At 37.4% G+C, this 17,847-nt stretch overlaps 1 protein-coding gene and 1 long non-coding RNA gene across 4 annotated transcripts in view; one reads left to right on the top strand and one right to left on the bottom strand.

Moving 5' to 3' along the window:
• LOC311295971 overlaps positions 1-17,847 on the bottom strand; it is a 48,636-nt gene that overhangs the window by 16,142 nt on the left and 14,647 nt on the right. The window lies entirely within an intron of this gene.
• LOC311295956 (CD48 antigen-like) overlaps positions 1-17,847 on the top strand; it is a 58,494-nt gene that overhangs the window by 34,019 nt on the left and 6,628 nt on the right. The window contains exon 1 of one of the 3 annotated variants that reach the window (XM_084417530.1): positions 16,899-17,062. The exons of the other annotated variants lie outside the window; for them this stretch is intronic. Within the exon in view, the coding sequence (XP_084273656.1) occupies positions 16,972-17,062 (91 nt within the window). The 5' untranslated portion in view covers positions 16,899-16,971. Of the gene's footprint in view, positions 1-16,898; positions 17,063-17,847 lie in introns of those variants that run through there. 3 annotated transcript variants of the gene reach the window in all.

Below are 17,847 nucleotides of genomic sequence, written 5' to 3'. Positions count from 1 at the left end.
ACACCACCCATATTTGCATGCCCTTGAATATGTATACCAACTACTATTCTTTAAAACCACTAATACTAATGAGTAGGAATGAGTGAGAGTTAACAGATGAAATAACTCCAAAAATGTAATGTATTAATACAATTGAATATTATCCACAATTATCCACAGTGATAAATCCTAATATTCTGGGTCCGGGGTCAAAGAGGCCATGCACCATCCATCATTTTGGCACTCTGTAATTACTCCGTCAAATAGATGAAGGTCAGGAAAAAAGTTACAGGCATAACAAATGCCTTTGATAATAGTTGCTTAATGTATTTATAGTAAACAAAACTATCATTTCGTATTATTTGTCTGATGATCCATGCATATTTCATTCATCCATAACCAAGAGAATTACTAACTTAAGAAGATTTTACTATTATACATGGATCAAGGTTATTTTGGACTTTTACTTTTCAGTGTCCCAACAGTGACACAACTGTCCCAAGATTGTCTCAGACGACTCGCACTAAGAGCACTAATGTGTTTGTGACTAATGTAAATGCATGATGATGAGGACACATTAAAAATGTTGGGTGTGAATTTAACGTTTGTATACATCGCAATATGTAGCCTAACAGAAGTCTGAAATGCAAAAAATGTCCCATATTAGGGCAATTCACCCTGATGGCCTGTCCCTTTCACAACTAAGATGATGGCTCCGCCCCCATATCCATATTCTCCTTTTAGATAAATACCCGAGGTAAAATAAACCTCATTGGCGAGAGAAAAGCAGAGTGCGGTAACTTCCTCTTATCCTCAACAAGCCTCATCTGAGAAACAGACAGTAACAGTCTCGAGTCTCGCTCACACTGTACTAATGGCACACGGATACTTTATTCCACTTGATGAGATGAAAATGAACACTTTGACTTGCTTATATCTGTGTCTCTCGTTCGGTAAGTAGATTTGTTTGCTTAAATTGAAGGATTAAAGTGATTCAATGTTATTTATTATTGTTCTATGCGAAACAACGCATTTGCAAACCGCATATCACCCAAAACCCTTTATTCATCTAGAGTGAACAGCGTGAGATTGAGATACAGTTGAAGTACTCACATGACATGATTTGTGACTTCGCCTATTTGAGAGGTGTTGATTTGATTGATTCGGATGTGGCTCTTGGACACTGGTGTCTTATTCGAGGTTTCGAAGGTAAAACAGATTGTTTTCGTGTGGGGTTAAAGCGCATGTAAAGCGGGGACACCCAACAAGCGCTTTCAAAAGAAATCAGAGCGCACTGACAGCGCGTGCTTAAGCGGAGGAAACCCACTGGTGTGAGAGGGACTGGTGTGTGGTTACAGCCAACTGAATGATGACAGTAGTAGCCTATACGGTCTCATACAGATATGTGTCTTTTTGCACTGAGCCTGAGGATAAATTATGTCAATGTTGATGAATAGGCTACGCTTTGAGAATGCTGCGTTTGTTTCTCTTATTGATCGTGGAAGGTAAGAACAACTTTATGGTAAGCTGCACTATAAGCTCTTTTTTTTTTTTTTTTTTGGTTTGAAAACGCACAACAATTGACACGCAATAAGGTGAGCCACATGACTTCTTCACATAACATCACTGCATGAATTCTCCACATAATTACATAGGTTGCAACATAAGCGTAGCCTACCTTTCAGAAGCGCGTGCCGGTGTTGTGCCGAATTTGGCGGGGGGTCGAAATTCGGCACAACACCTTTTCTAAAATTCATTAGTCATCACTCATCACCAGTAAAATAGTTTTTGTATTCATGTCCGATAGTTTCATTCGTTTTGATGTTTCAAGTGTCAGAGTGACAGGAAGGAAATGGTGTGGGAGTGAATGAACAGCGCTCTCTTCCACTCATTACCCACAACCGAGAACAGCTATTCTATGCCAGCGATATCTTTACTCTGTGTCTTTACAGTTGTGATGTGGACTCCGCTATTCTCTCATTTATTAGAAGTTTAGTTATCATTGCTCTTGGTGTGAACATGTTTTTAGACTTCACTTATTGTTTTAACGAATATTAACATCTATATTTGAAGACTTAAGATGCAAAAGCCTCTAAAAGTGCCATCTGAAATTTTCTTCTAAAATTTGCATTTTTATCAAGCTCGTATATTTAGGTTCAGTATATTTCACTTTAATGACAATTAGGCTAATAGGTCATTTACATTGCCATTAAAGTGAAATAACGCAACATAAACATACAAGCTTGATAAAAAAAAAGATCATTCTAAAAAAAAATGTCAGATGGCATTTTCAGCATGGAGAGAGAGAGAGAGAGAGAGAGAGAGAGAGAGAGAGAGAGAGAGAGAGAGAGAGAGAGAGAGGCTCAAAAACATTTATTTACCAAAATTTTAAAAATGCAATTTTACATTATTTTTCCAGGACAAAAACAAAACAAAATGCATCTTAAATAAATAAGTAAATAAATAAAGAGAAATAAAGGGTTACTTCAGGATTTAGCATTAAGCTTTGTATTAGTAGAAAACCTGTAGTATTTTCGAATTACCATGCTTTCCACCCTCATATCCCCCTGAGACAAGAGATTTATGTATTTTTTGTCTGGAAAAAATCCTCCGATGACGCAAAAATCGTCATTTTGCGTCATCGGAGGATTTTCTGGACAGAGGCTAAAGACTACAGGCAGTAGAAGGCGTTGTTCCGCATGTTTTCAGCCCGCCCATACAGGGTGGGATCTCACTCAGTCAGAATGTACACAGTGTCAGCCGTCTTTCTTTGGAAGCTAAGCTAGCAGGCTCTTGTTCTGTGGAGAAAGCTGAATAGTAGGAGAAAGCTGAGTAAGTAACCATCCTCCTTTTCCCGGACTTGTCCGGCGGGCGAGATCGTTCAAAATGTCCGGGATTCAGCTTTTGCTTTCTGCGGTCGCTATTCCTTGTTTACATTCACACCTTTTGTTTCAATCTAACTGAATTCATTCCGATTGGTGAATCTGAATGTAGTGTTTACATGAACGCTAAACAAGTGATCGGTTGATGTGCGTTTTACCATTGCTAAGAAAAATCCCGCTCCTCCGTGAGAGATGCGAGACCCGGCGCGTCTCAGTAATCACGCCACCGGCCTCGCGCTGTTCTCCCGCGGCCGTCAGCCTCGTCCTGCTCGCCACAGTAAACATGATGAATGAATGGCGACTGTAGAACGCAAAAGCCGAATCCCGGACATTTTGGACGATCTCTAAATCCCTCGCAAACTCATCACGTAGGCTAGCTTTGTTGTTTTAAACTGCACACTCTTACCGGTAGGCGTGGCCTCCTAAGACAGCGAAGCAAGTGCATTCTGGGAGTTGTTGTCTTTCATCCACATAAGCCAAAAATACATTTTCTGGCTTTTCTCAGTCTAGAAAGCTCCAAATTCAAAAATTTCTTCACATTTCTTCTACTTAAATTACCTATTTTAAATACACATTCATCTTCCCAGAGGTGAAGTATCCCTTTAAATATACAAGTCCAAACAATCATCACTATCAATATCACAAATACACTGATTCACAGCCCATCGGTGTTTAAACTTCTCCATGTCATTTACTAGTTTATGATATGTGAACTCAATTTTAATGCGAGATTTTACTAGTCCTTTTAAAATGGACACAATATCATCTGACCCAGCCCCGTTCAAACGATATTTTCTTGATAGCCAAATTGCCAGTTTAGCTTTTCCAAAAATAAAATTTAACAACACATGCACTTCCCTCTTTCTTCTACTGTATTTTGGACCATAAATAAAAGAAACTGGAGTAAAAATTTCTCCCAATTTATGAGACCACTCTTCTAAAATACAAAAAACTGGTTGAAGTCTTTTGCACTTTAAAAACAAATGAAAAACTGTCTCCTGTTCCCCACAGAAAGGACAGCCCTCCCCTACCTGTGGATCAAGGTGTGCTATGTGTCTGTTCGTAGCTATTATCCCGTGTACTATCCTCCACTGCAGGTCTCCAGACCTCTTCTCAATGGGAGGTTTGTACAGGGACCTCCAACTGCCTTTGGGGGAGGCACCTGGCCCAAAAAACTCTTGCCATTTGGACTCGCTAACAGTCTCTAGTGCTTTAAGATGCCATGATTTCACACACATAGTATATATGTCCGTCTTATCAGCATTGCAAAAGTACTTCGGCTGATGATTCTTAAAAGACAGCAAGCAACCTTCTTTCTCTTGCCATGTACCATTCTCTGGTGAAAAAAGCAGCTGAGGAAAGCTACAGTGATCAGTCTCTTTTTCAAAACATTCCATTGCCAGTTTGTAATCCTGAGGCAGGGTCTCAATTATCTGAATCAGCACATTTTTTATCAATCTGATAAATTTAATTCTCAATTTTTCAGCTAAATTCTCAGGGTTAATCCATTCTTTATTGACTCGCAAATGTCCAATCTTTAAAATGTTTGCTGCCCACATGGCTTTTCTAAGAGTGTCCGATTTTAGAGCATCCACATCCAGAGCAGGATTAAAGAAAAGCGGCTCTTCATTCAGCCACAAGTTCTGAATGTCACTTCCATCCCGTGAGAACTTAAAAAGTGCCCATGATTTAAAGAGTGATCTGTAAAAGAGACTCAGTCCAGACAAATCCAGTTTGTTAAGATCCATCAGAAACAGGTGACGGTCTAGTCCCATGTCTCCTACTCTTCTCAGGAGAGCACATGCGATCTCAGCCCAGCTCACATCCACACCATAGATTAATCTCCTTGCTGTCTGTATTCGAAAAGCCTTTAGTCTCGATTTGATGTCAATCAGCCCCTGGCCTCCTTCTTGCCTTGGTAAGTATAGCACAGCAGCCTTCAGCCAATGCTGTCCCGACCAGAAAAAGTCTACTATCCGCTGCTGTATTTCTTTCACCAGCTTTTCGGGAGGTTCTAGTATCATCATTTTGTGCCATAATGAAGAAGCAACCAGGTTGTTACATACCAGAACCCTCCCCCTATAGGACAGCTGAGGCAGCAACCAGTTCCAGCGAGACAACCGAGCACACACTTTCTCCACAAGGCCTTCCCAATTTTTATCTCTATACTGCTCTATTCCTATAAAGACCCCTAAATACTTAAAACCTGTTCTCCCCCACTGTAACCCACCAGGAAGTAATGGACCTTTAGAAACCCTTCCACACCACAAAGCATCACTTTTACTCCAGTTGACTACAGCGGACGAGGCTTTACCATAACACTCTAAAGACTCTTTAAGTACCTGAATATCACTTTCCTCTCTGATTATAATTGTGAGATCATCAGCATATGCAGATAATTTAATAGAGTAATTCATGGTATTAACCTGTAAACCCATTAGTTCCCTTCTCAGTTTGCATAGCAATGGTTCAATTACGATACTGTACAATTGTCCTGAAATTGGGCAACCCTGTCTGATACCTCTTCTTACGTTAATAGGGATACTTAACCCACCACCCATTTTAATCATACATGTTGCTTTGGTATAAAGAAGTTTGATCATTGAAATAAAACTTTTCCCAAAACCAAAAGCATTAAGGGTATCAAACAAAAAAACATGATCAACCCTATCAAAAGCCTTTTCTTGATCTAAAGACAAAAGACCCAGATTAAGATCATTACAATTGGCATAATCAAAAACATCCCTAATTAAATGAAGATTATCTGTAATTAACCGATTTTTAACACAATATGACTGATCTTTATGTACAATTTCATGCAAAACTTTGTTTAACCTATTTGCTAAAACCTTTGAAAATATTTTATAATCTGTACACAGGATTGCAACAGGTCTCCAATTCTTTAGGAGTGTTAAATCACCCTTTTTCGGGAGCAAAGACAAAACCGCTCTTTGACAGCTGGTTGGAAGAATTCCTTCATGACAACATTTCTGAAACACTTTTAAAAAGTCCTGACCTACAATTGGCCAAAAAGTCTTGTAAAACTCAGCTGGTAGTCCATCCATTCCTGGACAACGGCCTGAAGATAGACCCATCACAGCTCGAGAGACTTCCTCAAAAGCGATATCGTTCTCTAATGACAGCTTTTTTTCTTCAGATAAAACCGGTAAATCTCTTAACAGTTCAGTCCTGGAATATTCATCTGAGCTTTCAGCAGTGTACAATTTAGAATAAAAGTCAACAGCAATTCTTCGCATCTCCAGTGGTTCTGATGTGACATGCCCATTATTGTCCTTCAGTAAAATCATTTGTTTCTGCTGACCCACTTTACGCTCTAGGTTAAAAAAATGAGAAGTGGGAGCGTCCATGTCCTTCAAATGTACATAGCGGCTTCTTATAAGAGCCCCTTTAACTTTTTCATCCAGTATTGAACTTAAAACATTTTTCTTTTCAGTCCACAAGTCTTTTAAATTAGCATCATCATTAACAGTCATATTTGTTTCAATGTCAGCAATTTCTGCTTCCAGCTGTTTTAATGTATTTTTCAACCGTACAGAGGAGTATGCAGTATATTTTTGAGAGAAATCTCTTATATGGGCTTTGCCAACCTCCCACCACTGAATAATATCTTCAAAATTGCTCTGTTCTATTTGCCATTTCTCCCAAAGACGCTCAAAATCTTCACAAAAAGACTTATCTTCTAAGAGTTTAGTATTCAGATGCCAATAGTAGCTCTTATGTACACTTTTAGACAAGGTAAACCCAACTGTAATAATCTTATGATCAGAAAGAATATTGGGGATAATTTCTGTGTTAACAACTCTATTTTTCAGGTTAGAAGATATATAAAAACGGTCCAAACGTGCAGCATAAATCCTCTCATTAGGCCATCCTTAAAAATATTCTTGTTTGCCGTAACCCGACCGACCCTGTCAATTTAGTACCGACCCAATTATTTATTTTTTTTCCCTTTCAGTCCGACCGACTTGCCGGTTGTAAACTTGCGTTAAGACCGACAGATTTTTTTTTAACTCTTCAAACAACTAATACAAATGCAATTAAATAATATTAGTTATTAAGTATTGTGAATATAAATTGCCTAGACCTACATACAAACATAAGCTACGTTCTTTCTTTTAAATAAAAACCCGTGGCGCGTCATCTATGATTATGTTTACACCATTGGTTAACCGTTAACGCATGTCACACTACTGCCTGCAAGCTAAGTTTGCTTCGTTTCATTCACTGTCAATGGTTCGCGCTTGGTAATGATGGCTGCGGCTTTACTCTAAAGATTATTTCATTTTTATATGTTGTTGAATATAGTTTATTAAAAAATAAACATGCGAGAGCGTGTTATAGGCTATATGTCATGTTTTAGTCAGATATGACGACGCTACTGCAACACGCATTGCCGCAGATGAGAAGCTGAGCATCAACGTGCAAACTATCGCAAATCAAAGTGAAAGTAAGTCGCTGACGCTTAACACACAATCATCATCATTAAATGTAAAGAAACGAAATGATCTTACCAGGGCTGTTTCCGCTTTCTCTTATTGCGGGCTTTGATTCAGAAATTTTAGCTGATGATAAATAATGTAGTCATAACTGTTGCTTTCGGTGACGTGCACTCCATTAAATCTACATATAGCGGTAATTGAAGATCGGATTTATATCCGCAAAAAAACAACACACATTTAGCCTATGTAACCAGGTGTAAATGGAATCGTTTTGATAAATCAGATTGCAATCCGATCTGAGAAAACGCATGAAGTGGCCTGGTGTAAACAGCCCTTAGAAAAATGTGAAAAATGTCACCTAATGTCACCCGACACTGATTTTTTTTTTAAAAATGAAAAAATATATACTTTTTTATATTATTTGTTTTATATATAAAAAAATATAGACCGACCTACCGACCCTTTTTTCCTTTTTTTTTGCTGTTACTGCAAACCAAAATATTTTTAAGGATGGCCTTATTTACTTTCACCCATGTATATTGTTTTATAGAAGGGTTATTCACTCTCCACACATCTGAGAGACTGAGCTTTTTTAAAACACTAGCCAAACAGGAGGCTGACTGTGCATGTGGTTCTTCCCCGTTTCTGTCTAGAACAAAATCTGTAGTGCAGTTCCAGTCCCCTCCCACAACAATAAAGAAATCATCACTTTCTTCTTTGATTATGCTTTCTAATTTAGCAAAGAATAACTTTCTTTCCGCTCCAACATTAGAAGCATAAATATTTACAAACAGAAAGTTTAAATGACTGATTTCAGCCTTAACAATTAAAAACCTTCCTGGTACTACTTCTTGTTTTGATAAGATTTTGACATTAAATGTAGGAGAAAAAAGGACAGCTACACCAGCACTTAAATTAGTACCATGGCTAAGAATATAGTCTCCCTTCCACCATAGGCCCCAGTCAACTTCATTCTTGCAATTGCTATGAGTTTCTTGCAAAAAAGTAACACTCAAGCCCAGGGGTGTCCAAACTCAGTCCTGGAGGGCCACTGTCCTGCAGAGTTTAGCTCCAACCCCAATTAAACACACCTGAACCAGATAATCAGACCTTGATTATCTGGTTCAGGTGTGTTTAATTGGGGTTGGAGCTAAACTCTGCAGGACAGTGGCCCTCCAGGACTGAGTTTGGACACCCCTGCTCAAGCCTTTCAATCTAATCACTTCTGAAAGTAGTTCATTCTTTTTTCCATCCCTCATCCCATTAATATTAAGAGATCCCACCCTTAGAGTCTCCATAGAGAGAAGAGAAGAAAAGAAAAAACAAAAGAAAAGAAAGGAAAACTTTGCAGCCATTGTGATTATCTAAATTTTCCCCTCGCTTTCCCTAGCTTTTTACCTAGGTTTGTTACATGCTTTTTAAAAGGCGGTATCTTTTTTGCATAGTAAGTTCCTCATAGCTGCTGACCTTCCTTGCCCTCATTGCAGAAACAATAAATTTCTCCGTATCCGGGAAGTAATCACTTATCTCAACCCCTGTTTTACCTTTTGTTTGATCTAAAAAGGAATTGATTTGTTCAACACTGTACAAATCCTTCTCAGCCTCCTTAGTCATCTCAAGCCACTCATCATCTTTCATTCCATCGTCAGTGCACTGTGATAAACACTCATCATCCATTTTCTCCTGAGAGCCAGCTACCTGTACAACGTCACTGTTCATACCTTTATCCTCAGCATCAACCACATTATCAGCACTCACATCTTTATCAGGTAAATGACTACCTCCAGGTTGTTCCACACATCCAGCATTATTAACATTAGAATCACTCACCTCTTGCTGTCCCTCCACTTCCTCTGTAGCACCATTATCTTGTTGTTCATATCTCGGAGTTTCTACGATATTTACATGGTGTTCGCTGTTATTATCGTCGGCGCGAGATGTGGAAGCGCGCACTTCGTTTTTTTTCGGACATGAAAATCGCTTATGGCCCAAGTCACCACACTCAAAGCATCTCAAACTCTCCGAGCTAGCATAAACCATGAAAGAGCTCTCTCCGTGAGTTACACGGAAAGAAGCCTCCAGTGTCCTCTCCGGAGAGCTGAGAAACATATAAACCATACGCCTAAAGGAAAGCACGTGCTTTAAAGCGGCGTCTTTACATCCCAGAGGTACCGCTTTAATAGGGCTCGCAATCTTACCGAATCTTAACAGTTCTTTAACAATGGCTTCGTTTGAAATGAACGGAGGTGCATTAGAGATTATAACTTTAGTTGCTGGAGCGGATAGCGGGGTTACTTGTACAAACGTCTCTTTTACCCATATTCCGCTCACAGTCAACTCATTAACAAGTGCTTCAGTTTTTAAAAACACAACCACCGCTTTATTCATTCTGGAGGCCGAAACGATGTTATCGAACCCTAGTTTATCACCAATAATCAACAGCATTTCTTCCACGGTCACCCCGGGCTCAGGTACACACCTGCAGCCATTCCTGAGGGACAGGTTAGACGTGCCCTGCGTGTTGGCAGTCGCCATGCCAGCGGCTACCAACCACGCACGCACACAGAGAAACCTTTTGCTTCCCTACCCTAATAGCGGACAAATCTAGCGAGGGGAAAAGAAAAAAGAAAAAAAAGAAAAATAATAATAAAAATAATAGAGAGAGAGAGAGAGAGAGTACATTCTAAAAACGGTTTGTCTATTAGAAAGACACTTTGCCAAAATTGTATAATCTGTACATAAAACAGCCACAGGTCTCCAATTTTTCAGCATACCAAGATCCCCTTTTTTTAGGTAATAGAGATAAGACCGCTCTTTTACAACTAGTGGGCAATTCATGTTACAAAAACTTCATAAAGATCATCTTTCAGTAGGTTCCAGAAATGTTTATAGAACTCAGCCGGAAGTCCATCGATACCAGGTGTTTTTCCTGTTGAAAGTTTTTGAACAGCTTCAGACAGTTCTTTTAACTGAAGGCCAGAGTCAAGTTGTTTACATGTTCATCAGAAAGTTTCAATAAGTCTTTATTTAACTCCTCAATGCATCCGATATCACATTGTCCTTCTCCAAATAAGTCCTTATAAAAATCCAAAGCAATTTTTCTCATTTCATTTGGATCTGAAATCACATTCCCATTTACATCTTTCAAGTGCAACATCATTTTTTTTTCTCTTTCTTTCTTCTTTTAGTGCAGCAGATTAGTAAAAAAATTTTTCACTTTGGTACAAGCATGAAATTTGGCACAGATACTCTCTAAGGGCCACTAATTGGAAAAAGGCGTTGGCCACTCAACTTATCTTAAAAAAGAAGGGGCTTGGTTGCATCAATTTCTCTCAACAATGCAAAGCGAGCTCTAATTAAAGCCCTTTTTGCTTTCTCGTGAAATAAAGAGGCTAAAGCTTTTTTTTTCTTCCAGCTTCCTCCAACAATGAACTCTCTTTCAATCTGTTTTATCTTTTTCTAGTTCAAAAACAGTTTTTTATCCTACCATTTGTGTTATATATATGATTTTGACAAAATATTCTAATTTGTGTTTTTCCTATATCCCACCACTGAACTATATCACCATAATTCTATCTAAAATAAAAATTTGATGTACAGTTCCAACCCCCCCCCCCCCCCCCAAGACCAACCATACATTTTCATCACAATTTTGTTTTAAAAACTCATAACTTTTTAAATATTTGTATCCTCTCTGCTCCAGTATTTGATGCGTAAATGTTTAAATTTAACAAACTTTTAAACATAAGTTTAATGTTTAAACAATTAAAGACAAAACCATTTATACTTGCTTGAACAGCCAACATTCTTCCTGTTTTTATTTCATTAACAGACACATTGGTTATATTAATTGTCTTTGAAAATAAAATAGCAACTCCTCCACTAACATGTACCATGACTCATATATAAATCACTTCTCCACCCCATTTTCCATTCCATTTCATCCTTCACATCACTATGCGTCTCTTGTACAAATATTGCATCAATATTCTTTTGTATATATTCATTAAACATGCTCTTTTCCTGTAATCTCTTCCCCCATTGATATTAATGGATCCTTTTCTAAGGCTCTCCATGAAAAAAGAGGACAGAAGAAGACAAAAAAGAGAGGACACGACAAAAAGAGACAGATAGTTCACCACTTGTGCTTCTTTCATAAATAAACTATAAAGAATTTAAGAACTTTTTCTTTTCTCAGGTTTGTTACCATTTTTTTCAATCTGAATCTCTTTCTTACTTAACTCTTCATAACCGACAGTCTTTTGTATCTTGATCACTGAAGCCAAAAACATTTTCACATCAGGAAAATATTCCTTTACTTCCAAATGTTTCATCAAGGTAATCTCTTTTACAGTATACAACTGATCCATATCATAGTTTGAGGGAATATCTGACATTTCAGAATGACAATCATCGTCAGCCATCTCTTCAGTCACATCAGTGCTTTCAGAGAGCTGAGACAGAGGTATATTATCGAATCGATTCTCAACAGCTTCAGCCAGGGGCGTCATGCAAGCCAAAATTCTGGGGGGGCACAATCTGAGACGTTGCAATTGTTTTCTGACGGGTGATATGGATCATGTTAGGAGGGGTCAGGGGGTTTCTCCCCCTGAACATTTTTTAATTCTGACTGCTAAACATACCATTTCAATGCAGTTTGGAAGGGACAGAAATACCTTAACGGAGCTAGCAGCAACCCTCCTCTATCTGAGGACTAAGTTAAAGTATCTATTTTGTAAGTTTATGTAAAAGACAGGTTGATGAAAGAACTGTAAGCTCAAATTCAAAAGCTTTTGAAGTCTACTTCATTAAAGCATGTTTACAGACACACTTACTGTAGCCTACACTTAGGCCTACTACACATGATTTTAAAAACAGTACCATTGCAGTTTTTATGTTATGATTTTAAATTGGTATGTGACCTAAGAACGATCTTACATTAAAGGTACATAAAGGTGCTGAGGTCTGACTTTGTGGTGCTCTGAAATTAAGTTATTTTATTTTAATATGTGATGAAGGACTTTGAAAGAAGTTTGACAGATTTCAGTGCTGAATAAGGTTAACACTACCCCGTTTATTTGAAAATGGTTAATATTTGACAGAAATGTAAAAAAGTAATATGTAACATTACTTTAGTAAAATCATTGAAATACTGTAGTTACACTGCTCATTATTATGTTTCAAAACCGATCAGATAACGTTACTATGGCTTTGTATGGCAGTAACGTTAGCCAACTAGTTTACGGTTAGACTAGGCTAGCTATCGATAATGTTACACTGACACAACTTAAGTTAATGCTCTGAATTCGCAGCTAATATCAAATCCATAACTTTTTGATCAAGTTAAAATTTCCAGGTCAACCACAAATAATCCCACTACCTTTTAATATGATCCGATAACTAATTCAATGCCGATTTGTTGCTTTGCCCACTTACCACTTCAAGACCATCTGTAAAACATTGCCAGCTCAACGTGCGTTCCTATCGAAAGACGCGCGTAGCGCTCTAGATTTGATACACAGACACCATATTAGGAAAAAGGCAAGGGGCGGGCTGATGCTGACCGATTTATTACACATCCAGAAGAATACATTTGAGTCGTTATAGGCTCTGGTATATTATGGAGCATAATAGGAATAAAGTTGTGACAAAAAAATTATCAGGGAGGAAAAATCTGAGGGGGCACGTGCCCCCTCACTTTGAATGGGCATGACGCCACTGGCTTCAGCTTCGAGCTTTTTTGGCTTCACTTCTCTGCCTCTTCAAAATTCCTCTTTTTTTTCTCCATCACAATTATTATTGTTTCTTCTTTTTTTTCCTGAGTTCTTTTCACCTGATTCCTTTTGGCCTATCTTTTCAGTAGATTCATTTTGTTCATGAGTATTCGATTCACTCTGTTCTTTGTCGGTTTCATTACCTGTCTCTGTTTCTTTACTTTTATCCACCTATCCACAGGGCCTGACATTTGGTGTGGGGTAGCCTATTGTGTGCAGTGTTAACTCCCTCAAGTGCCACGTTCATAATGCGGTTAATTCCCGCTCCCATTTACTGCATTTATAGAAAGACGAGCGATCTGTGCACTGATGAGACTCAACCTCGCGCTCGTCATGCAGCATCACTTGAAGAAGTCAGCAGCTCGTTGACTCTTCAGGAGTTTAGCCAGTTGTGAAGGTGCGGTGCCAGTGTTCGGGACACTCTAAAATGCTTAATGTGGATAAACAACTTCTGTACTAAAAGTGGAGGACCAGATTCAGTAGGCTATGCAGTGCATGACCCTAGGCGTTAACTTGTACTGCATGTCTGTCAGTCCGTGACTATAGCTGGTTAATTAACAACGTTTTCTGATTGATCTATTTCATATAATCCGCCTTTTTTGTTTCATTCAGCTTCGTTGTTAAAACAGCTTCTCCGACACTGCAAAAAGACGTGTGTGTGTGTGTGTTTCTTTTGAAAAAGTTTCCCCGGAAATACTTCTCTATTTAATGCACAATTTTCCTTACAAATTATATTATCAGCATAACAATGTGAGTAAAATGTAGCTGTGTAAAACGTAAGGGATGATGCCACCCTTCTAGATGATGCCACCCACTTTACTTTTAAGTTGTAACATATTTAATGGCATGGAATTACAATGTAATTAGTGTTAGATCAATCTCTTAGTCCTTTTCAGTGCATTAGGTGAGGTAAACTGATAATATTAGTGATTGTCATTTCTTTATCAAAACACTAAAACTGAAATGGGCTCTTTTTAATCTTTCTATTTAACCCATCTCATGATGTGTGATGCTGAACTCTTGTATGAGTTTCTAAAGGTTTTTGAATTCTTTGCACAGTTATAAACATTGATATTGATATTTTATGTGCAACAACAATAGCATGCTCAGTGGCCTTATGCCTAATTTTATATATATATATATATATATATATATGGATGATAGATATTCTTCAGCCTTTCTGACAAACACCAAACGATAATGTGAATTACAGTATGTACAATATTTTCTAAATGTATTAATTGTAGTGTACAGTGTTTATTATAAGGGGCTAGAATCCTCAGTACTCATGAGTACTTTTAAATAAGCTTTTTTACTCTTACTCAAGTAGTTTTTTGGAAAAGTACTTTTTATTCACACTACATTTTTTGGAATGTAATGGTACTTTCACTTGAGTATAATTTTCCAGTACTCTCTCCACCACTGCTTCTCTGGTAGTAGCTTTGGTTTGGTCATGCCATGGTTTCATTACACTAAAAGTAACATTACATTAAACAGAGTCAAGACTCACCTTATTTATAGGTTGGTCGAGTGATGTTTTGCTGCCCTAAACGGAAATTCCCTTTTTTAGTCTTTACAAAACCAAGTACACTTGAATTAGTGCCAAATATTACTCTAAAATTGCAGTCGGTGAAATATTATAAAAAATAAAATAAAAAAAATATAAAAAAATAAACAAAATACCAGCATGATGCTTAAACACACAAAACCTATCCAGTCTTGTCAGAGATAAAACATTATCACATGCATGTGCCCAAGTATATTGTCTTTTATGCTCATGAAAATGCCTCCACACATACTTATTGATTATTTGAATGAGACGTTTTCTTGAGGGCATATGGGGTTCAATATGATTTCTGTCACAATTACTCACTGTACAATTAAAATCACCTCCCAAAAAATAATAATTTACATAGTTCACATTACTATGCGTTTTCTGAATCAGAGTGACATCTATTTTTTCCTGCTTGATAATTTCATACAGCTCAACTCTTTTTCTATAATCTCTATAGCACCATTTACATCCAAGGAGGCAAATAGGCACACAAGCAAATAGATAGATAGATAGATAGATAGATAGATAGATAGATAGATAGATAGATAGATAGATAGATAGATAGATAGATAGATAGCTTTTAATTGTCATTCAACTGTACATTTAGAGTGTGCATATGAACAAAATTGCATTCCACTGGCTCATAAAAATATAAAAATATAAAAAATATATATAAGACTAAAAATAGCTTGACAGGAGCAGCATATAAATAATGATATTGCACATGGTAATTGGCGGCATATAAAAACAGTTATTCTGTAAAATGACTTTACTTAGAAAAAGTGAGGAAACCGATTGCCTTAAAATTTCCATGTAGGTATTCATTTTTAGTTGGCACAACTTAATAACATTTGTATAGAAAACTTGTTAATCAAGTATACTCAAGCACTGTTGACTCAAAATCATTAGTTGTGTTACAGTTTTTCTCAATTGCTGAAACACAATTTCTGAAATCTTGCTCCTTTTTCTGAAAACATTAAACACAAAACCTCATCTTCAAGCACTATTTACAAAACCTCTGTCTGACTCCTCTTGCAAAATGAAACTTTCGCCTCAAAACAGTTTTACCTGATGTGTTCAAAATCAAACACTGCTCTCAAATCATAGACAAAGTGATCAAAATGATATACACTATCAAGCAGTCAACAATACACTTACCCGTGACACCTTACTGTACCATCAAAAAGTTCAGGGAGAAGTACATTTTTAATCTCAAAACAAATTTCATATTTTTCCGTCATTGTCTTTTGATGAACGAAAACATGTTCTATAAGCTCAAAATTGATCAGAAATTACTTCTCTGCTTTGCTCTTTGCAATATTTTTTTTGTTCTTCCTCCTCCTCCTTGTACCCCTATTTTTACAGTACAGTACAAACTTGTCCTTTGTCTCTGTGATACTGTAATTCTTGTTCTTTGTTGATATGAACCTGCAACCAGTAAAAATCTACTGAGCAGTCAGTACTGTTAACAATGGAAAGCACAATGTTCAGGCCATACAATTTGTTCATTGTACAGTATACAGCCTACAATGCACTGTACCGATTGCCTTAAAACTGTCAAGTAAGCTGAACTAAAAAAATAAACAAGTTAAGACAAAAAGCAACAACTGAATTAAGGTTAAACATTATTTATTACTCAGCAATTGTCTTTATGCACTACAGTTTACCAAACAATGTCATTCAGACACCCTTAAATTCTAAACATTGTTTTTTTAATGTAACATTTACAATTTTTGAATCACAAAAAGCACATTGTATCCTAAAGCAACTCAAAAGTGCAGTGCAAAAAAAGTTGTCATTACTTTGTTAAACTAAGGTCAACAAACTTAATCAAAATAAGTCATAATCACTTAATTGTATTAGTAAGATAATCAGCAATAACCCAATCCAGTTCATATGAGGCATAGGATTCAGTGAGACATAGCGGTTGAATGATTATTTTGAGTTCAGGAGTCTGATAGCTTGTGGGAAGAAACTGTTGCTTAATCTGGCTGTTCTGCTCTGAATACTGCAAAACCATGATGGGTGGGGTCTCTTGTAGTGTTTAACCCAGCTCACACTCGCTACATCCTCGCTACATCCTCGCACACGCTCCTCAAACGCCCATGCATGCGCACAGAGAGAGAGAGAAAGAGAGAGAGTTACACTTACCAACAATACACTTACCAAAAGAGAGATAAAGAGAGATAAAGAAGTTGAAAGGAAAGAAGCGACAGGAAGACTGTCATGTGTGTGAGCTGTTCCTGAAACCTGTTAGAGTCCAAACTTGTTTTATTCCGTGGACAAGCTAAAGGCTGGCACTGGCTCTGGCATATTCAAGAATGAACTCTAAGGATATCAGGATGTCACTACTGTTAATGAATATACTTAAGGGATTGTTTTGCTTGTTTCTCTTCCTGTCAATTGTTAAAGGTAAGAACAACTTTTTGATGAAATTACACGTTTTCCCTGTTTAACAAGATCATAGAGTGTGACTGTCGACGAAATTTATAGCCTTTAGACTTCAGTGGGTGAAAGGAAATTCTGCAATATTCACAGTGTATGGGAATTTACAGTAAGGACCAGATATGATCAGTAAATACCAGGAGTCAGAGATGCAGCAAACCAAAGAAGGATTTTTGCTGATCAATAGTTTGCAGTTTCATCAGCAGAAGTCAGCTTCAACACTCAGCAAGGAGTTCATATGCCGCTCTGCCGTACACACTTAAATCAAATTTGTATCTCTAATTATTGCTTCTCTCTCAACAAGTAGGCTACTGAGAATGTCATTGATATGACAATTGAATGCAATAGAGTCAAACCATTAATGCAACGATTTTAATATTCATAAATAGGAATACGTACAAATTTGTATGACGGTAAAGTTGATCGTACGCAAATAATTTACATTTTAGTGCTGTGAATGCATGTTTTAGTGATGTCAATGGCTTACGGCAATATTATACGTTTCAGTGTGTATGTAAACGTAAGTAAATGTACGTGTGGTAGAATTAGCCTACACTTTACGTAACGATACACACGTTTTCTCAAGAGATCAAGTTGCAGCCAGCCAGTGAAGATATAGTTTGGGGTTTGAAATTCAGATTTATTTTGGCTAGTGAGATGTTGTGGACATGTAGCCCAGCCCTTATGGAACAAAAATATATGGGAATATACTGCAAAATATAATGCAATATATTTCCATATGGGAAAGGAGT

The sequence above is a fragment of the Rutilus rutilus genome (genome assembly GCF_951802725.1).
Source record: "Rutilus rutilus genome assembly, chromosome: 8".
Classification (NCBI taxonomy): domain Eukaryota; kingdom Metazoa; phylum Chordata; class Actinopteri; order Cypriniformes; family Leuciscidae; genus Rutilus; species Rutilus rutilus.
This window is presented reverse-complemented; position numbering and strand designations above follow the sequence as displayed.